Source organism: Lithobates pipiens, unplaced genomic scaffold (genome assembly GCF_037356315.1).
Source record: "Lithobates pipiens isolate NorthernLeopardFrog02 unplaced genomic scaffold, aLitPip1_a1.2 Scaffold_8, whole genome shotgun sequence".
NCBI lineage: Eukaryota > Metazoa > Chordata > Amphibia > Anura > Ranidae > Lithobates > Lithobates pipiens.
Genome location: NW_027507903.1, coordinates 155,435,879 through 155,458,657, shown reverse-complemented (window position 1 = coordinate 155,458,657; position 22,779 = coordinate 155,435,879). Strand labels below are relative to the sequence as shown.

At 38.0% G+C, this 22,779-nt stretch overlaps 1 protein-coding gene across 36 annotated transcripts in view; it reads right to left on the bottom strand.

Annotated features, from left to right (window-relative positions):
• The window catches only part of CELF2 (CUGBP Elav-like family member 2), a 683,959-nt gene that overhangs the window by 52,687 nt on the left and 608,493 nt on the right, over positions 1 to 22,779 (bottom strand). For 21 of the 36 annotated variants that reach the window (XM_077472893.1, XM_077472901.1, XM_077472900.1 and 18 more), the window contains one exon: positions 5,596 to 5,730. In XM_077472893.1, coding sequence (XP_077329019.1) covers positions 5,596 to 5,730 — 135 coding nt within the window. Of the gene's footprint in view, positions 1 to 1,060; positions 1,121 to 5,595; positions 5,731 to 22,779 lie in introns of all 36 variants that reach the window. The other 15 variants (XM_077472885.1, XM_077472887.1, XM_077472889.1 and 12 more) reach the window with 1 other exon arrangement.

Genomic DNA, 22,779 nt, shown 5'->3' with positions numbered 1-22,779 from the left:
AAATTTGGTGTTTTATATTGTAGTCCTGTAATTCTTAGGAATAACTCACTTAAATCTGTCCAAACCAGAGTCTAGCAGACATCCCGGGTATGATAAAGTTTGAAAAATGAAATCATAAATTATAATATAATAAATAACTATAAATAATTATACCAAATAATAAAATAACAATAATAAAAATTATTCAATAATGTAATCAAATCAAAAACACTGAAATTTGCGCAGTTGCAGAATTGTCACTGTCATTACTTTTCAATATTTGATGATGGATCTCCCCACAAATCGCTATTGCTCAATTCTGCGAGTGATTACAATTTATTATCGCTGTTTTCTAGCTGGTCTAAAATCATTTTTGATGTAAAGGGACAGTTTTGGTTACTATGGACAATCTCCAGTTTCCAGGCATAAAGAACAGTTTTTATAATATAAAACTGCATGCAGGACACTGGGCAGACCACTAGGGACAAAGGGGATGTGAAATTATTACATACAGCAATGTAATCTGTATGTAATGTGTGTGTTTCACGTTTTGAATTTGGCGCTGATCTCCGTCCCCGTGCGTCGCAACGCTCGCAGGGAACGGAGATCGGCTCCGTGATGAATCGAGCGGAGGACGAGCCACTCGTACAGCGGGGGGACATCACTGGATCCAAGGGAGAAGGTAAGTAAACATCCTCCTGGATTCAGCGATGCGGTCCCGAGTCTGGCTCGGGGTTACCGCTTTTGGTATAAAACTTCTATCCCAAGCCAGACTCGGGAATACCGCCAGGGGGGTTAATGCTTTGGATAGATGCCATAATTATTCTACATCTGCTAATCTACTTAAAAAAAATATTAGTTTCTCTATCACTTCTGAATTCTACATTTTTCTCATAGAATTTACCCCACAAGAAAAACTGTGAAAAATTTATAAATCTTAGATTGGTTTTACAATAGCTACAGTGGGGAGAGTAGAGTAGAGTAGTGTAATATTTCACAAATGCATTGGTACTAGTTTAGTTGTTTGGTTGTGAGCCAATCCGGTATTAACATGTCTTAGGTAGTGATGAGCTGAACATACCAAGGTTTGATTTGGAGTGGGTTTGCTGAACATCACTGAAGTTCAGGAGCTGGTTCCAAACTACATTGAAAAGGAGGGGGGGGGGGGACATGCGCTGGATTAAAAAAAAACAGTAATAATAATTTTCTTGACTAAAAGACAAAGGATTGTCAAACAAATTCATGGTATCCTGGGCACTGGCTTGAGGAACATATGGCAAAACAAAAAAATATGTTAAACAAATTCTGTGTGGGGGAGATCATCAATTTTAATAATGCTTAAAGGGCAATATTAAAAATGCAAAATTCCTTAAAATAACAGGTTTGGGGGATAGCCTTAAATTGAGTGCCTGTGAAATGGCACATCTGTGCCATGTATACAGCCTACTACAATAAAACTAACAATAACTAACAGTTAACTAATAACAGTTAACTAATAACTAAGAAAAAGAAAAGACCATTTAAATTAAAGGTAAATTATAGCCTAAATGAGGGCCTGGTATAGATGTTAATGGTGGATTCCAACACATAAAAAAAACAATATGGGGTTCCCCCTAAAGATTCATACCAGATTCCTTTCCTTAATGCCCTCAACATATGAAAGGTACCTTGTCATGTTAATTCGCTTGAATGAGTAAGGGGTACATAATGCCCCAATTCATTCCCCCAAAAAATTGAATAGTAAATAAACACACACACTTTTTGAGTGACCTCCAAGTTAAAAACTCTCTCCTCATCTGATGTCCCAAAATGTACATCCATCATGTGTACTAAATCTTGAATTTTTCAAATAAAGAACAGGCATTTGCTTTGCAAAGCATTTGGAAATCTTTATTAATGCAAAGCAAATGCCTGTTCTTTATGCCCATGTGACTGAGGCCTTAGAATACATACATAGTAGCCCTTAGTTGTAACTGTAATATGTTGCTGCCAAAAAGTTGGTAGCACATTATTTAAATTACATTTAAAATGTCCTGTGTGACAGTCTTAAAAGGTTCCAAATCCAGTTACTATGTGATGCAAAGGCCTCATCAAGTAAAAAAGACTTCCTTTATCTGTACTGAGTGAGCCAAAAACATTTTTCTGACAGGAGCTTGCACAGTATTGCTCCTGCACAGTCTACCTCCAGCTTTCAGCCTGTACCTCTGTACTGGTGAGTTGTTAGCTGTGAATGGGTGACAATAAAGTATACACTTGTACACAACCTGAAGAAGTACAGTCCAGCAGCACCTTGTTTGTTTGAGAATAAAAAAATCCCATCTTAAATAGCCAGAAATGTAAAACATAATTTACATGAAAAAAGCAAGGTCTGTATTTTTACTATCCATTCCCCCAATTTTTACTCAACTTTCACCCCAGTAGGACAGTGCAGAAGTTCATTCCTATGTGATTTGGGATCCTCAACTTTCCCAAGATCCCATAAAAAGACTGAACGATGTCACTCTTGCCGTTTCAAACATCCTGAAAGCCAGGCATAAGGTGAATATGTTTTCTTTTTTTTCCCCAATGCTTCATTTCTTTTTTTTTAACAAGCGGAAGAAACATTTTCTAGGTCTGCTTTGAAGTATTGTAATTGCTGCATAAAAAAGAAAAGCGATTGAATGGCTTGTGAATTTTTTGGTGTATTATGTACTGTATCCGTATAAAAAAAAATCCTAAAACTAGATGGGAATAAAAGCATTATTTAATGCAAGGAGAAGTGGTCTTTAGGTGGCAAGAAATGCATTATTTATGGGCCTTGAACATGTATGTAAGGGAAAAATGAAGTTGACTGGAATAATACTGCTGTCCAGAAATGTGTTGAAACCCTGATCCTTTTTTCATCAAACATTTTGTTCTATTTAATTTATTTCTGCTGCATTCACTAAAAATGCTGGGCATCAGACAATAAATATGAGAATGGGAAAGCTAATGGCAATGATTACAGATATGAAAAAGAAACACCGTGTCCTGCAACTATATAATGCTTTTATATACACCTCTAACTGCATAATTTGCATATGAACATTATTTAAAGGTGTCTATTCATACTGCACACATATGATTAAACTGGTTTCACTATATGAAGAACATACAATTGAATGACATTAGCTATTGAAGACTTCAAGCACTAAGTGTGACCACCTTTTAAATTGATGTTTGTTACAGTGGTAAAGAAAATGCACTCAATACACAAGCTATTTTCAAAGGATGTTGCTGAAAACCCAGGATAATACAAAAGGAAGCTGAACAAAGATATAGTGAAACCTGCACGAAACGGCCCAGAGAATGCTTTTGATATCGACACTAAGCTTTTATTATGACAGAAGCTCTGCTAAAATATAACTTTTTTTTTTTTTAATAGAAAAAGAGTTGCAGTGAGGTGTATGGTATATTCTCTCAAAGAAATACATATCTGCAGAGGCCAAAGTTACACCTTTTTTCCAACAAAGGCCCCCGTATTCGAGAAACGTTACTTTGTTATCCAAAAGTGAGCTTATAACTGCTATTGATGAATTCTCAGCTTCAACTTAACTTCCTGTTAAAGTGAGCCAAGACCACATAATAACTTGTACAAGCAACACATCAATAACATACAATGGAGATAGGATATGAAGCTTAGCTGCAGTAAATATGCTAGTGCTGTTATACAATTACAGTGCAACAGAGGGTGGCTGTAAGTACTGTATCTATTATTTACTATTACATACTGCCCCCTTATTACTGTACTTTCTACTTCCACAGAATTTCCACAGGCCAAGTTAAGAATGAGATGTCCATTCATACCCTGTTCTGTACTAATATCTGTCCACCTGGCAGGAAAAATTGTTTTGTTGGCGGTAAGTTGAAATGACAACATTGAACGGTTTTTGAATTTCATTTGCCGTTACTATAGCATTAGAACATCTAAAACTCCTAGTGTTTAAAATAAAGTTTACATTATCACAGAATTATTGGTGAAAATAATCTGTAATTGGCAAGAAACTTGATTTTGGTGGCAGTATTGTTCAGTTTATAAACTGGATTTAATAAAAATCCTCTCTCCCAAATTTCATCTTGCATTGAGCCTGGCACCAGCTTAGCCGGGCATTCACAGAGATTTAATTTGGTTTAATAAACTAGAAGTTTTATCTTTGAAGAAATACTTACAAAGTGGGCTACACATCTAAAGAGATAAATGGGAAGTAATACTATTGAAACATTTGGACTAATCCCTAGCCCTTTCTTTTAAGCAAGAGAATCATCTTTTTTTAGAATATCTGTGAAGTCAATAACACTACAGGGAAATGTTACCTCTCCTCCACACCTTTTTTTTATAGAGTAGGTTTTGTTATGCTCTCTGTGTTTCATTGGGGATGTTTCCCCAAACTTTCTGTCCTGGAGACACAACAGGAAATTAGTCTAAACATCTCCAAAGAGAGAGGAGATTGCTTTCTTGTCACTGGAACAGATGCCCCCATTAAATTACTTTCTTTCATCTCCCATTTTGATATCAACATTCAAATACATGACTCCACATTGTCTTTTGTCCAGGGAACAAGTGTCTCCAGGACAAACCAAGAAGGGGAATATCCATAATGTGCACAGACAGCAAAATAACACTTAAAGGGTTAGTTCACCTTTACGTATATTTGCTCCCCACCCACCCCCCGACCCTGCTGTACTTACCTTCCCTGAACCTTAGCTGTCAGGGCTCACGCAAGCTGCTCCACCAGTCCGGGGATTTGAAATCCCCACTGCTTTCTCCCCTCACTGTCCAGCACTGCAAGTATGGACCAGACAGATTCTAAATGATCAGCACCAATCATTTGATAGTGCTGACCAATTCAAATCCGTCTGGTCCATAATGGCAGAATTGGACAGAGAGGATAGAAAGCAGTGTGAATTTCAACTTCCTAGACTGGTGGGTTGGCTTGAGGGAGCTTTCACAGCTCAGAATCATGAGAGGTAAGTACATCTGGAACTGGGGGGGTGGGGGGTGGGAAGGGGGTTCGGTGTTAGATCAATTTTACAGTTTTTCTGTAAAGCTGAACTAATATTTCAAAGATGCAAACTCTTTCACGCTCTATTCAAAACTAAGAAAATAATTTTTTGTTATAAACACACCTAAATTTGCCTTAGGTACATACCTGTTTTTTTTTTTTTTTTTTTTTTTAAGATTTGTGAAGACTTGCGATTAAGACAGAGCTAGTGCAATTAAATGAAAATATGCAAAATGGAGTGTGAAATGATACTGGGTCATAAACTTTGATGATAAAAATATCAAAAAAAAAAGACCTTATGCATGCAAAAAAGGTTCTTGCAATTAGTTCTTGACACAGAGGCAGTGGAACAATTTCCAGCTATTTCAAATAGAAAGATAACCACCAACTGCATAATATGTGAGGCACAGTCTAATAAAACAACAACATCAATGAAACAGTGGGGAAATGCAGACAAATGCAATGCATTTGGTGAATCAAAGAACCTCATGATTATGCCCATAGCTATTACTAAAGAAAAAAAGTTGGTGACATAAATGTTTCTGTGAACATCCTGGTAGAATGTTCCATGTGACAGATAAAGTATACTTCTCACCCGGGCTTGTTAGCGCTCCCAGTGCGCTAGTCGTTGTGGAAAGAGGGTTTGCATTGGTGGTGGTAGCTGAGGTTTGGGCTGCGGCTGCTGCAGCTGCTAAAGTAGCCAAATTCTGTAATTGCAAAGCATTCATGCCTGTGTGAGAGAGACAAAAGAGACCTTCAGGGAAAATGTTATGAAAATAATTATCTTGCTTTTTTACACAATTGTCATGCCTCATGCAGTAAATGTAAGGGTTTATCGCTGTAAAACAAGCAAGGTCCTCAATTCATTTTGAAATAAACAGGGTAAGATGCAAAAATGTATTTAAAAAATGTGTAACCACTTCAGCCCCGGAAGATTTCACCCCTCTTAATAACCAGAGCATTTTTTTTGAGATTCGGCACTATGTCGCTTTAACGGAAAATTGCGCGGTCGTGCGACATTATACCCAAACAAAATTGATGTCCTTTTTTTCCCACAAATAGAGATTTCTTTTGATGGTATTTGATCACCTCTGCATTTTTTTTTTAAACAAAAAAAGACTGACAATTTTGAAAAAAAGCAAAATTTTTTACTTTTTGCTATAATGAATATCCCCAAAAAGTATAACAAAAAACAATTTCTTCCTCAGTTTAGGCCAATATATATTCTTCTACATATTTTTGGTAAAAAAAAATCACAATAAGTGAATTTTGATTGGTTTGTGGAAAAGTTATAGCATCTACAAAATAGGGGATAGATTTATGTCATTTTTATTATAATTTTTTTTTTTTACTGGTAATGGTGGTGATCTGCGATTTTTATCGGGATTATGACATTGCAGCGGACAGGCCGGACACTTTTGATACTATTTTGGGACCACTGACAGAGCTAAAAATTACATGTGTTCCCTCAGCATGTTCTAACTGTAGGGGGGGTGGGCTACCTTGGACATGACAGAGATCACTGCTCCCAATGACAGGGAGAAGTTGATCTCTGTCATGTCACTAGGAAGAACAAGGAAATGCCTTGTCCTCATCGCGATCGCGGGCCACCAGCAGTAATCGAGTCTGTGGGACCCATGGGCACGCTCTCATAGCATGCGGTTGGCACATGCTCGCTAGCCCAGGATTACGAGGGGACATACGGGTACGCCCTTTTGTGCACCCGTGCCATTTGTACATTGGTGTGCGGCAGTCAGGAAGCAGTTAAAAAATAAAAAGACTAAACCTGCAAATAGTGTGATTTTTTAGAATGATATTGCTGTATTTATTGGCGTATAACACTCACTTTTTCACCATGAAAATCTAGTGCAAATAGCGTTTGCGTGTTATACGTCAATATTTCAGTTTTAGCTACCTTATTTAAAATTTTATTTTTTTCCTCAAACTTCCCTCTTAAAATGAATGTGTATAATATACACCTGTGCATGTTATACGCCGATAAATACGGTACTTTTAATCTTATGACTAATATGGGAAACGTAAGGACATATTCAAAGAGTGGCAAAAGATCACAATTATGATCATCTGCCTGTCAAGTTGTTTGTTAGAGGTGTAAAATGCATTCATCACTCTTACATTCACTTGATCTAACTTCCGTGTGACATCCCTGATGCTATATTGGAATCCTGACATCCTGCACCTTCCTAAGTTGCCCCATATTCCCCCCAAATGTTTAGCAGCCAACTACGATTTTAGCTTTTAAAGTCATCAAGATTTCACTGGAGGACAAAGTAGAGTCTTTCCTACAGCTCAGAAACTTTACCATTTTAGCTTGGGCGGGTTGGAGATATAAGGGGAGCTCTTCCTTGAGTATGACTACAGACAAGAGGCATATAGTGTGAAAAGGGATAACTGCTGGAGGCACATAATGTTGGAGGGTAACTTCAGACAATGCATGAGGATTAAACTACTTGGGACTCACTTTACCAATGTAGAAATTTAATATTGTACTGATGGACAACTTCAAGACGGACATTGTACGAAGCAGTGACATCTGGAGGAACATTATATTGAGTAGGCAAGTTGTGTTCTGTTTTTTTTTCTTCACATTTACTCATAGTTTTTAAAATTCCATCAGTTCATATAACATGATAGCAGTCTTAACAGCTTATTGTAATATACTGGTGGTTATTGAGAATCTTTTGTAACATGGAAGCAGGTTTTAGCAGTATCCTGTCACAAGGGGGGGGGGGGGGGGGTGGGGGATGTCCTTTAAATCCAAAGTAGTCTCGTATAAAATTAAAGTAGTAGAATTTTTTTTTGGTGGAGGTTAGTAAAAATGTATGCTGTTACTGAAAAGCTGGTTGAACTGAAATGTTTGTGATTGACACATTTTTGCACATATTGTTATGTTATTATGCTCATTTTGTTTTAGTCACTCCTGTTAAACCCCATCTAGTCACGTGCACTTGTATAATTACACCCATGTTTTGCTGTATCAATGACTTGTACAACTAGGTTGTCCCTGTTTCAGATTGTGGCTAGATGGGATGTAGGAATGCACTGGTTGCAGTGTGTGCAGGAGTTATTTCTTGACAGGGCATCCAACAATTTGTCATTATTATATTATTATACATTATGGCCTTGTGTATTACTAATCTATTCAAGTACACACACAAAAAAAAAGAAAATTAGGTCCATTCATCTCCCTTAGGATATGCTTCTAATCTGTCTACATACATATAGCAAAATTTCCAATCTCCTTTATTTGCAAATAGCCATTTTTTTTCATACGAGGGAAATTTTCTTTACACAGGTTGTTTAAAAAATTGTAGACAACAAATACAGGGGTTTATTTTATTAAATGACTATTAGCAGGCAACTATAAAATACATTTAATTTGTTTTCTATGTTTATTTCTGATTAGTTGCGATTGGTTATTACACATCACAGTTCTTTGCAACATGCTATTAAAGACTACTTTTTCCATTCTCTGTCTAAAAGAAACTGTATTTGTGTTGCTTACCTCATTTAATTACCTTAGAATTAGGTACTAAAATAAAATTTTGCTTATATTTAATACATTTCTCTTTTGGCATATACACATATTTTACATTTTCTTCCTATTAAACAGTGAGATTTATTAATTAAATATTATTATTTTTTTAGGGTTGGCATTTACTTCACCTAAGGTGTTTTTTGTCTTATTGTTCATATCCATTATCATAAATCTACATATCAATAAGTAGGAACAGATGTCACTTGTTACAAGTGCTTGCCAATCGGGCCTGTTAAAAAGTGACAGATGGGTGGTTATAAAAACATTCTCACAAGGCCTATTAGCACTTTCACAGAAAAATTTTGTGGTGAGCCTGTACAATCACAGAAGTCATCCTGTGAAAATGGGGGCTTGTTTATAAGTGTGATATGTGCATTTCTCTATTTCAGATGCATGCTCATGCAGATTTGAAAACAGTTACCAGTCCCATTTTTACATTCTTAGACATAATAGCCGAAGAGCTGCATCTGTGTTTAATATATCTTTAAAGGCAATCTGCTAAATGTCTTTGTGTATAAATAACGGAATTCTTTGATTCTGGTGTGTAGAATTCAGTGCATATTTTTTATCTTTAATAAAAAAAGACAGTTTGTTGGACATTTTTGTATTTGAAAATGCTATTGTTGTTGCATTGTGATGGTATACACTTTACCTAGAGCCATGGATTAATATATATATATATATATATATATATATATATATATAAAATCTTTTTTCACAGTTATACATTTAATGTACCCCTGGCACAGATGTCACAGATTTAAAAAAATGCTAGAAGCTGGAATAATTTGGTAAAAAAAAAAAAAATTCAAGTCTCTTTTGCAAAAAACAAACAAACACCTTCCTCTTTCATGTATTATTTTTTTATACACTTCTGCTGTGTATATGCGGTTCTGTGTACACTTTTTGATTTCACAATATCTGTAAGATGCTAAAAACAGAGTTAGGTGGCTAGGTAAAGTAACTCCAGTAGGCATTCACCGGAGTTAGATCATCAGTAGTTATCCAGTGGCTGATGAGGGAACATGCTAGATGGGGAAGAAAGACTAGAAGAGATTAACAGCAGTTAAAAGAGCTGGAAAACAGTAAATTAATCGGTAATTCTTCTATAAAATGCAAGTATGCTGTGCACACTTACACATTATCACAAGAGCTCCTCCAGTTCCATAAACTGCAAATCCATGTTACGTGTTTTCTTTAAAAAAAAAAGCTTTCTGCTATCAGTCACATATAAGGACCTGAGATTGGAAATCTTGTAACTCTATCACGTGTCAGAAAAGCTTGATGTCCAAGAATACTTGTGAAATTATATAAGCTGCTGTAGGCTGCTAAGGTACAATCAATTCTATTTTCCATGTGTGATGCTACTCCTTATACATCAAAGCTACTTTTTTGTCCAGGTTTGCGATGTTGGAGATTGATTTTGGGAGAATGTGTGAAGCCACCTCCAGCTGAGTTTATGGAGCGCTACCTGCAACTTCTGTTGTCATCTATGTGTAGTCACTTGGGTCGTAACTGTTGCAGTTCTAGTGGATTAGTGGTTGTTACTGGTGATCTTCTATAAGTGTTATAAGACAGAACCCCCCCCCCCCCCCATCAAGTAGGGCATGTAACCAGTGTGCTATAACAAGAAAAGGTTATTGATATTCTACTGTGTATATCATTGTTGCCATGGTAGACATAGAAAAGTTCTATTTGTTAAAGGAATCTTGACCAAAAGGAATGCACACAAGTTCTGTAGATGTATTTGAATCTACATAACAGTATATGCAAACAGATCACTAGGATATATTTTCTGTGCATACACAAATAATGCTACAAAGTGCTTGATATTCATATGATTGTCTAAATTGTGCTAAATACAGGGATCTTACCAGTCTAGTCACAACCATTCCACTTAGTTATTTCCCATATAAGGCTTTTCAGCTGTATGAAGAATATTTGTAAATGGGTTAGTGACACCAATTATGTATTACTCTTGTTAAACTCTGTTCTCCTGGAAGTCAGACGTTATATAAAGTGCTTGTGCTTTGTTATCAAAGTCTCCCAGCTGCAAAACTGAAGGAAACAGCACAACAGGTGTTAAATAAAACATCAGGCTAATGCCACACTGAGCCTTATTCAATATGAGGAGTAAAGCTAATATACAGTTTTTTTTTGTTAACAACTGTTGACAGCAATGGGAATTATGAGCATGTCGACTAGATAGTAATGACCAGCGTGTGTTCACCCAATAGAAAACACTCAAACCAAGAGCAAATTTCTCATTTTTGTGTTTTTTAAAAAGAATTAGCAAATAAACTTGATATTTAACACTTTGAGGCAGCATTGGTAAAGCGGAAATCATTACTTTTAAGTTTAAAGATAGTCCAAGTAACAGTTCATGAAAAATCTAATAAAGAAAATGATTATATGAATCTACTTTAGAGAATGAATATCATTGCATTAATTTATTCTCCCAGCCTCTCCACACTAATACTAGCCATAGATGAGTTGATGTCTCCCCTAGAAAAATTGGTGGGGGGGTGTGTGCTTATTTTTGGCAAGCAGGGCCCCCCCCCCCCCTTTTTAGGGAACATGACTGACAATTTGATACTGCAAGTACATTTATCAATTTATGGCCAATTAAAACTGGTATTGATCAGAACAAGCCATAACATGTCTGAGTGATAATACATTTTAGCGTTTACCTTGTGATAGTTGGAAGCATTTTTTATCACTACCCACTGTAGCCTTCCTTGGCCAGACATATTTATTGCTCATTGGTAACAGATTTAGCTACTTTTTCAAAGCAGACACCTTTACAGTAAATTTATTTCAACTGAGACACTAGTCAAAAAGTGCCTAAATCTCCTCTCAGCAAGAGCTTAAAATGTCTCATGTAGCCTCTGCCTAGGGGCTAAGATACATGTGCCAATTGCTGTGGTCCTTCCCCCTTGCATGTATTGAACCTTACTACTGTTTGGTGAGGTCACATATTATATTAATGGGTCAACAGTAGGGGAGATGAGGGGGGGGGGGGGGCAGGCTAGAGCCTGCATTCATAGGAGTTGGTTTCTGTTTTCTAAAACATTGTATTCACCAGTTTTTAATACACAAAACACAAAATAAATGGCACAGACACAAACAAAGCATGTTGGTTTATGTAGTAAACATGCCTAGGAGCATACAGACCCTTATGCTATGGAGACAAAGTAGCTGCTTTGTAAAAGTACAGACACCAACATTGGAGGCCTAACTCCTCAGATCAAAATTAGGTAGTCTATTCACACCTGGATGAACATTCCTTTGAGGCAGCTTTAAATAGGAAAGGGGAAACAGCAGTGCCAGTCACACACAATACCAAACCTAACATTTTTACCCTTGGATTTCTACCTTCAATTGGTTCATGCTATCATCCATGTTTTTTTGAAACATTGTCATTTTAACAAATTATGTGCCAGGGCTTGGATATGAACCTGCGATCTCTGTGTGTCTAGTTGCGGCTGTTCTTGCTGTGCCATCTGAGATTCCGGACAGATCCCTGTCTGATCCCTTAGGACAATCTCACCTTCCCTCCGGTTTCTGATGAATATTGAATTCTTTGCTCATCCTATGATCTTCCTGATTAAAGCCATGCCTCTGCACTTCCTGTTTGCCATATGACTATGCTCCCTCCAGCCAATATCTTGCACTTTGCGTACCTGCAGCTGTCCTTATCGCCACTACCATTCATTTTTGACCTTTGGCTTGTTCCCCGACTGTGCTCCTGCTTGATCCCAATCTGCAACCACTTGTTACTGACTTTTGGCTTGTTCACTGGCTATGCTTCTACTTGATCCCTACCTGCTATATCTGCTACTGGACCCCAGCTTGCTCACTTCATGATGGGGTGATCTCAAGAACCACGACCTGTTAATAACAAGCAGCAACACCCATCTCCACTAGACATGTGCACACTGAAATATTTTGTTTTGGAATTTTGTTTTCATCCGAAAAATACATTTATTTAGTTACTCCAGAAATTTGTTTTTATTTATTAGATTTTTCGTTAAAAAATGCATTTGTCCGAAAAGTACTCCAGTCAAAAGAAAGTATAAATGCCATTAATTTAAACGGCTCTTTCCCCTGTGCCAGGTGCTTTCGCCTCTAGGCAGTGGCGATGGCCTCCGCTGTAAGACTCTAGGGCAGTGATGGCGAACCTTGGCACCCCAGATGTTTTGGAACTACATTTCCCATGATGCTCAACTACACTGCAGAGTGCATGAGCATCATGGGAAATGTAGTTCCAAAACATCTGGGGTGCCAAGGTTTGCCTTCACTGCTCTAGGGGAAAACCTCAGGATCAAGCCCAGACTCAAAAGAAGTCCTGGGGCCGGAAACCTGCAAAGCAGAATCTTATAGCTTAATCATGAAGAGGCAACCCCCCTCACCAAGGTGGGGGGAAGACTTTTGCAGTTTTCAGAAGTCTGGCAGAGGAAATTCAGGACAGTTGGGTCATCTGAACGGTAATGCTGGGGTACAAGGTGGAATTTCGGGACTTTCCGCCTTCTCATTTCCTGAGGTCAAGTGCTCCAAATAAGATCCAGTGAAAAGACAATCTCTGTTTCAGGCACTAGATTGATTAATATCTCAAGGGGTGATCATACAGATCCCCACAAAAGAGTAAGGTTTGGGGTTTTATTCAAATCTTTTTATGGTACCAAAACCAAATGGAGATGTCAGACCCATTCTAGATCTAAAAAATCGAAATCAGTTCCTGAAGATTTCCTTTTGCATGGAGTTGATCAGTTCTGTCGTTTTTATCCTTCTAGGAGGAGAACTCCTTGCATCTATCGACATCAGGGATGCATATCTGCATGTTCCTATAGTTCCCCTCTCACCAAAGGTTTCTGCGGTTCGAGTTAGAACAGTAGCTTTAGCACCCCAGGTGTTCACATAAGTGCTGACCCCACCTCTAGCCAGGTTAAGGGCACAGGGCATAACAGTCATGGCGTACCTAGACAATTTCTTGCTAATAGACCAGTCAATGGCTTGTTTGGAGCAAAGCGTATGCATTAAAACCAGTTACCTGGAAAGTAGTGGATACTCAACCTAGAGAAATCTTCCTTAATACCACTTCACCCCGACATATTTTGGGCTGTTTGCCAAAAATGGGGGACTCGGGATGTAGATCTTCTAGCGTCCAGGTTCAACATAAAGTTAATCAACTTTATGGCCAGAACAAGGGATCCCCTCGCATGCAGAACAAATGTGTTGGTGACCTCGTGGGATCAGCTCTCACTGATCTATGCATTTCCCCCTATTCAGTTGCTGCCTCGACTTCTTTGCAGGATGCAAGCTTGAAAGAAAGCTGGTAATTCTGGTAGCACCAGCATGGCCCAGAAGGTCATGGTATGCAGAAATCATAAAGATGGCAGTGGAGGGTCTATGGTCCTTCCCACTATGGCCAGATCTACTCAGAACCGATATTCCATCCTATCTTATGGTCTCTACATTTAACAGGTTGGCTATTGAGACCCATGTTCTGAAGAAACGTGGGCTTTCTGGGTCAGTTATCTCTACCCTGATTAATGCAAAGAAGCCAGCTTCCAAAACTATATATGATAGGGTCTGGAGGGCTTATGTTTCCTGGTGTGAATCCAAGGGTTGGCAACCTCTGAGATATATCATAGGCATAATTCTTGCCTTAGGGGTAGAAATGCAATTGGCCGTGAGCACTATTAAAGGCCAAGTCTCAGCTTTATTGGCGTTATTTCAATGACTGCTTGCTACACATTCTTTAGTCCGGTGTTTTATGTAAGGGGTGATGCTGCATAATCCGCCAGTCAAACCTCCCTTGAACCCTTGGGACTTAAACTTAGTTTTGTCTGTGTTACAAAAACAGCCATTTGAACCGTTACAACATATTCCCCTAGTCCTTCTGACAAGGAAGTTGGCATTTTTGATTGTTATATCCTCATCAAGGAGGGTTTCTGAATTAGCTGCTCTTTCTTGTAAAGAGCCATATTTGATTATTCATGAGGACAGGGTGGTGTTACGCCCTCATCCAGACTTTTTGCCAAAGGTGGTTTCAAGTTTTCACCTGAACAAAGATATTGCCATCTTTTTTTCGGAAGACTGATGTCTTATTTATTCTGCCAGAGGGTCCTAAGAAAGGACAGGCAGCATAAAAATCCAACTGTTACTAAGTGGATTTGGCAAGTTATAATTAAAACCTATATATTAAGTGGTAAGATTCCCCCTTTTCCAGTTAAGGCGGGGCGGTTAGTGCTTCTTGGGCAGTGTGTCACCGGGCCTCCATGGCTCAGATCTGTAAGGCCACAACTTGGTCTTCAATGCACATAATGCATGCAGTCATAAAATGTTATCGAGTGGATGTAAGGAGGTATGAGGATATCTCCTTCGGACGCAGTGTGCTGCAGGCAGCAGTATAGGTTCTCAAGTCTGTGTTGTTGTGTCTCCCTTTCTTCAAGTGGCATTGCTATGGGACTTCACATTAAGTTATTACTTAAGGCTCTGTGTCCCATGATGTATGATAAAGAAAATAGGATTTTTATAACAGCTCACCTGTAAAATCCTTTTCGTGGAGTACATCATGGAACACAGAGGTCCCTCCCCTCTTTTGGGATTAAAGTATATTGCTCTGCTACAAAAACTGATGTGCTCCTGGAAGGAGGAGGTGTTATATAGGGAGTGAAATTCCTGGATTGGATATACCAGTGTTCATTCCCTGAAGGTGGCCTATAACCCATTAAGTTATTACTATAACCTATTAAGTTATTACTTAAGGCTTTGTGTCCCATGATGTACTCCAAAAAAAGGATTTCACAGGTAAAATCCTATTATTCCATATTTGGATCCATCTCTGCATATGTGGCATTTTTGGAGGTTACCCTGTCTATTTGAGTTGAAGGGATAACATCTGGGAAGTGTCTTTCACGAAGCATACTGACTGCATTAGATTGATGCCTTTCAGGAGCAGACTCCTCCTTGTAAATTAGGGCTGTTATGATTTCTTGGTAATATAGAAAGGTGTTCCTGCAAATTTAAAAATGATATATCAATTGCAGCCGGCCAATTGAAATAAATAGATGAACATGTTTTTGAACTAGTATCTTAATCTTTGACTTGCTAGATCATTATAATTTCATTTAATCATCTAGTCATAAATAACCCCTCTATAATCCCCCAATATAAAAGATACGGTTGATGCTGCTCCACTACAGTTTAAACTGTAGTTCATACTCACACTCCTGCAGTACGAGGTCCTCCAGCTGCAAGTAATCATACATAGCAATACAACTCACACATCCATAGTCTGAAGACTTAAAGGGTAACTAAAGGTTCAAAAAAAACTCCTTTGTGCAGTTGGTTTTGCACAGAGTGGCTCCAATCTTCCTCTTCTGGGGTTCCTCATTGGCACTTCTGGCTCCTCCTGTTCCTGAGTGCCCCGTTGGAGAGCCACTCCCCCTCTGGGCACTCGTGCGGGCACACACAGACAGCAGGACTCGGCCCCGATCCCCACGTCATTGGATTTGATTGACAGCAGCGGGAGCCAATGACTGTGCTGCTATCAATCTATCAAATCAGGACCTAAGACACCGGTTGGAGCTGGAAAGACAGGGTTCAGGTAAATAAAAGTGGGGCTTTGGGGGGCAGATGCAGCATAGGAGGTTTTTGCATAGAATGCATTAAGGTGAAAAACCTTGAGGGTTTACAACTCCTTTAAAACAGGATTGCTATCCCTGATGAAGAAGGTTTTCTATCCTTTAAAATGCATTTGGTTGAAAGAAACTGATGAATCTGACTGCATGTGAGTGCATTTGATTACTTTTTATCAATACATTTTTATGCTTTTCTGCACAAGGCGGAAGTGGTGTTTTTATGCTATTATAGAATGGTGGTGGGATTCTTTATTCATAGGGCCAGCTAACAGCACTGACCAGCTGGACTGATAACAAAGCCTGCCTTTGAAGTGGGTGAGGGACAAATCAATACAGACATTTTTCTGGGATGTATTAATTTCTATTTTTTTTTTTTGAAGAAAGTGATGAGCAGCCTAATTTTGGGGTGTGTATATGCTGGTTCACTTCTGAACAGACAATTATTACTAAAATGTAAAAAAATTCATCATGATTTGTTATTGAATCCTGGGCATGACTGAAGAATATAAGCATGTGGTACATTGAGTGTGTGGACCAAAATGATTAGAGTCAGGCCAATTTATTCTGAAAGGGGCTAGCATACCTGGATTTTGGATTAGTGGCATAAATGTTACATTGCTCTACAATTAAATTTAATAGTTCTTTGATGAAAAACCAAAACATTGTATAGACTCTAACATGAAAAATAAGGAAAGCAGAGCCTTTTTATAGTCTTTACTAGCCTCAGTTCAAAGCACCAAGTGTCATCCATGGATAACCTACAATGATTGTCTGAATATAGATGGTACCCTCGGTGCGATCATTCCTGCAGCCTGCTATCATTAGGCTTAGCTTGTGCTCCGCACGGGATTGCTTTCTACTCCTGATTGCCCCTCCTCCTTTTCCTCCCACTTAGGAAAGTTCACTCAGCTCTTTTCTCCCTCCTCGACCATTCTCCCACTACCTATACCCAACCTTGCCTCCCTACACCCCACCCTTCTCCACTTTTATACTTCCCTCATGCACTGAGGGGCACTCCCCCTCCCTACATGAGAGGTGTACATTTTAATTGACAAGGTTGTAGAGCCTCAGGGGTTCATTATTTCTATAAATGCTCCTTTTGCTTATGGTCCTTGCCTCTGTTTCATTGCCTTTATCACACGTCTTCTCTTGAAGTGTTCATGTATATACTGTATATAAACTTAATAAATCCTGTGTGAAACAAAGCACCAAGTGTGATTTCTCTCTCCTGCTATCTGTATGAGTCACTGATAATAGTCTATGCTGACACAACAGCATTGCAGGACATGGCTTACCCCCCGCCCCCCCCCCCCCCCCCAAACACACAGCTGCTTACCCAACAGCCTCAGCTGTGTATACTTCCCTATGTTTCAGTGTAAAGGGGGTGTGCCCATGCCCTCCACTTGGTTTTCAGATTTCACTAAGCTCTGTGCTCTAGTTGTGCATTGTGTGTGATGTCACATCCCCACCCCTTCCTTCTACTGCTGAGAAATAACCTTTATCTGAGTGTTTTAGAAGGATGTAGGGAAGACCTGTAGATAAACAGATGTAACATATGTAGGAGGATTTGTCTAATCTCTGTATATCGCCTTAAGATAGTCACTTAAGTAGTTATATGTAAGGGTGCAACCACTCTAAAAAGCCATTTTACCACATGAAAAGAATATGTAATTGATTTAATGTCCATAACCCTGGCACAGGTGCAATTTCATGGAATGTACTATTTTTATATTTTTATGTTCAATGCATAGATAGTTTGTTTCTACATTTTAAAAAGTGACTTAAATATGATGCAAAAATCCACCATGTTGGTATTTCAAAATATAGAATGCTGAATAGGATTTGAGGGTTTACCATGTCAGTTATTACTGCAAAGGCTAAAAGACTGAGAATGTTTATTATAGAGACAATGTTTATTTTGAATATAAACTTTGTGAACATCATTATAAGACCATATTATCATCAATGTGATAAAAAAAAATCAAATTTGTTTAGGGGTGTCCAAAGAAAGGCATTTGTGGGCAATTTTTTTTGTCACCATTCAGTAACTTTGCTTCCTCAATGATACAAAATAATACATTTTTGATGCAAGCTGGTTGCTCTGAAACTGGTAGCATAATGCCACCATAGACAGTCAGACAAGGAGAGTTGGTATATTTTTAAATAATTGTAAACTTGTGCTTAGAACATGTACACAAACCATTAAAATATTCTGAACATGCATTAAAAACATGCCCTCACAATATAATACATCTATAAGCATTGTGAAGAAATTCATTTTCAAAGTTTACAACCAGGCATTGACATCTTAACTCATTCCGTATTAATTGGCTTGGCAGTTTTGTAATTAGGCTATTGAGATTTTTAAGAGTTTGTGCAGCTCTATATTTTAATAAAATTGATCTATTGAAATACATTGAGCAACAGATATTTCCAAGAGTCAGTTTTATTTTGAACTAATTGTAAAAACGATTTGATGTCTTTAGCTTCCAAGAGAAAAGGAGACTTAGCAAAAAAAGATTCTAATGTCACGTACACATGATCGGAATTTTGGTCGGAAAAAGCTCTGATGGTTTTTCCGATGAAATTCCAACGGGATTCTACTCAAGCTGTCTTGCATACACACGGTCACACAAAAGTTCTATGAACTTTCGACCGTCAAGAAAGTGGTGATGTACAACACTACGATGAGCCGAGAAAATTAAGTTCAATGCTTCCGAGCATGCGTCAAATTGGTATCAGAGCATATGTAGGAATTTTGCGCATCAGAATTTGTACAGACGATCGGAATTTCCGATCAGAACTTTTTCTGTCTGAAAAATTGAGAACCTGCTCTCAATACTTTGTTGCCCCAAATTTTTCCAGCAAAAGTCCAATGGAGCATACACACGATCGCATTTTCCGACCAAAAGCTCTCTTGGACTTTTGCTGGCGGAATTTCCGATTGTGTGTATGGGGCATAAGGTATTAACTGAAAGGCTAATCATGGGCCAAACATATCAATACTATGATGAGCTACCAATGTTAATACAGGTCTAGAGAATTGAAGATATGAAATTTAATTATCAGTGTTAAGGCGAATTAATTCACTGCAGGGCCCCAATTTCAAAATATAGTTTGTGGGTTTTGATTGCTAGTTAATGAAAATAAGTAGAATACAAAGATATACAATATGTCCATGGGACTTTTAGTGGTGCTCAAGTAAAATGGTACAACCAACAGTTAGTACACCCCTCACATTTTTGTAAATATTTTAATAGATCTTTTCATGTGACAACACTGAAGAAATAGCACCTTGCTACATTGTAAAGTAGTGCATGTTCAGCTTGTATAACAGCGTAAATTTGCTGTCCCCTCAAAATAACTCAACACACAGCCATTAATGTCTAAATCGCTGGCAACAAAACTGAATACAGGGGATCATGTTCTGCTTCAATATGTCACCCTACATGTTGGCATTCATTGTTTCTTCAATGAAATTCAGTTCTCCAGTGCTGGCAGCACTCATGCAGCCCCAGACCATGACACTCCCACCGCTATGCTTGACTGTAGACAAGACACACTTGTCTTTGTACTCCTCACCTGGATGCTGCGACACATGCTTGATACCACCTGAGCCAACTAAGTTTATTTTGGTCTCATCAGACCACAGGACATGGTTCCAGTAATCCATGTCCTTAGTCTGCTTGTCTTCAGCAAACTGTTTGCGAGCTTTCTTGTGCATCATCTTTAGAAGAGTCTTCTTTCTGGGATGACAGCCATGCAGACCAAATTGATGCAGTGTGTGTGGCGTATGGTCTGAGCACCGACAGGTAGACCCCCCACCCCTTCAACCACTGAAGCAATGCTGGCAACACTCATACCTCTATTTCCCAAAGACAACCTCTGGATATGACACTGAGCACGCACACTCAACTTCTTTGGTTGACCATGGCTAGGCCTGTTGTGAGTGGAGCCTGTCCTGTTAAACCACTGTATGGTCTTGACCACCAAGCTGCAGCTCAGTTTCTGGGTCATGGTAATATTCTTATAGCCTAGGCCATCTTTATGTAGAGCAACAATTCTTTTTTTTTCAGATCCTAAGAGGGTTCTTTACCATGAGGGGCCATGTTGAACTTCCAGTGACCAGTATGAGAGATTGAGAGTGATAACACCAAATTTAACACACCTGCTCCCCATTCACACCTGAGACCTTGTAACAGTAACGAGTCACATGACGCCAGGGAGGGAAAATGGCCAATTGGGCCCAATTTAGACATTTTCACTTAGGGATGTACTTACTTTTATTGCCAGTGGTTTAGACATTAATGGGTGTGTGTTGAGTTATTTTGAGGGGACAGCAAATGTACACTGTTATACAAGCTGTTGTACTCACTAAATTGTAGCATAGTGTCATTTCTTCAGTGTTGTTACATGAAAAGATATAAAAAAATTGACAAAAAAAATTGACAAAAACAATTTACAAAAATGTGAGGGGTGTACTCACTTTTGTGAGATACTGTATATAAAAAAATCTCTATACATTTTGCAGGACAACACCCACTTCATCGGGAAACAGCCTGCGTGTTGGTTTATGTGTACATCTGTGGAAAGACATGGTGTCAGAATTCCACCAAGGAATAGCATTAGAATATATATATATATATATACATATATATATATATATATATATATATATATATATATATATATATATATATATATATATATATATAATATGAATAATATTATAATATATTAAAATGTACTGAGGCTGAGGAAAAGCATAACCACAGTTTTGATACAGCATATTTTCCCTAAAAAAAGGGTAAAGTTATGAAACTACTGTTGCTGTGAACATGTAGAGTGCTGTGTTATCAAACTTAAGAGATGTGTTAATTTTCCCACAAGTTCTTTTTACTGGACAGGTTGTGGACAGGTTAACAGAGATGAACCTAGAGGTCAGTGAATTCAAGTTCATATGAATAAAATGAAACAAAAGGCAACAGCAGATACCTTGTTCTATTGCTCTTAGGTAGGACTTTCACTTTTGGACTTTTGGCTGATGGATTCACATTAAAGATTGAGACATATCTGCTGTGCTGGCCCTTTTTTATGGTTTATTCATAATTATAAGCGTTCACATTTAATCAGCAGATGCTAAATAATGAGAGGATAGGTAAAAATTCTAATGAAAGCTGATGCTGATGGAATGGGAAAAAAGGCAGAGCCTACAAATTTACTATTATTTTAGATGGAACATCTCCCTAGTGAATACAAAGTTCTGTGTTTGTAAGTGAATGCAGACACTTATATCAGCCAGGAATCTGAACTGTAAGAAGAACTGGAAATTGTAGTAAGAACAAGGAATGCAATGGGGTCGATTTACTAATAATATAGGAATAGAGCATGGTTATTTTGCAAAGTACATGCTGACTTGAAGTGTGTGCTCATTTAGCCTAGTGAATCAGATGAAGCTGTGTTTACTTCAATCATCCAATCATGTGCAAGATTTCTTTTTGGTTTCCTTTGCATGTGTTTATTTAAAGTGAACACATATTTACCATATTTAGAAAGCTAATCTCTAATGTTGTAAAGCGTTGTGCAAACTTTTGGCGCTATATAAATCCTGTATAATAATAATAGTAAGCGAACATACCCATTGCAATGTGAACATCCACTTTGCGAAGTGAACAGCCTATAGCAAATCGACCCCACTATTTGAAAATCATAGAAGGATAGAGTAAAATATTGGAATGTGATCCATTTGATTTACATATTACTGTACATAAAATGCAGGTAATATATGAAGAATGTTAACTATTCCTTTTTGGTTGTATCCTGTTATGGCCACAGGAAACATTTTAAATAAGCTTTATTCATTCTTGAGCCATGTGGTCTGTCTTTACTCATATACTATATAAAAACAAATATGGAAAAAAATAGAAAAAAAATACCAACAGCCAGCAGGTGTTAAGATGAGAAAATAATTCAGTGATCTTTACAACTCCAGGCCAATTTATATTGTCAGGCAGCAGGTTTAGATTACTCAAAGATACCAGTGTAATAATGAGTTGCTGTACCAACTGATCACAGAATATCTGTGGGGAGAAACTTGTACCAGTAAAAATATTGAAAGTCTTATTGGAACTGAAGTTAGAATCTAGAAAACAATAAAACGCACAGATGAGAAACCCTCAAGTGATAAACTCTCGCTTCCAACTGGAAACTCCCATTAGAGAACAGTCATGCACATTTAAACAAGCATCCTCTTACCCTGGATAGCTAGATATTAGCTGTAGTGCACTTGTAAAACTGTGACCATTAAAGTGTTATACTTTTGCATATACTGGTGGTAGGACTATCGATTCAAAGTATGCAAATAATAAATGTAAAACATTAATATTAAAACTATATTACAGTGTAGTGGCGCTTTTTTCGCAGAAAAAGCTGTGCTCATGCTACTGGCAGTAGAGTGCGAACATCAAGTGTGACCTACAGTATATATTTATTTAGCTTCACCAACACAATGGGGTTGATTTACTAAAACTGCAGAGTGCAAAAAGCAGCTTCCAGGTGTTTTTCCATCAAAGCT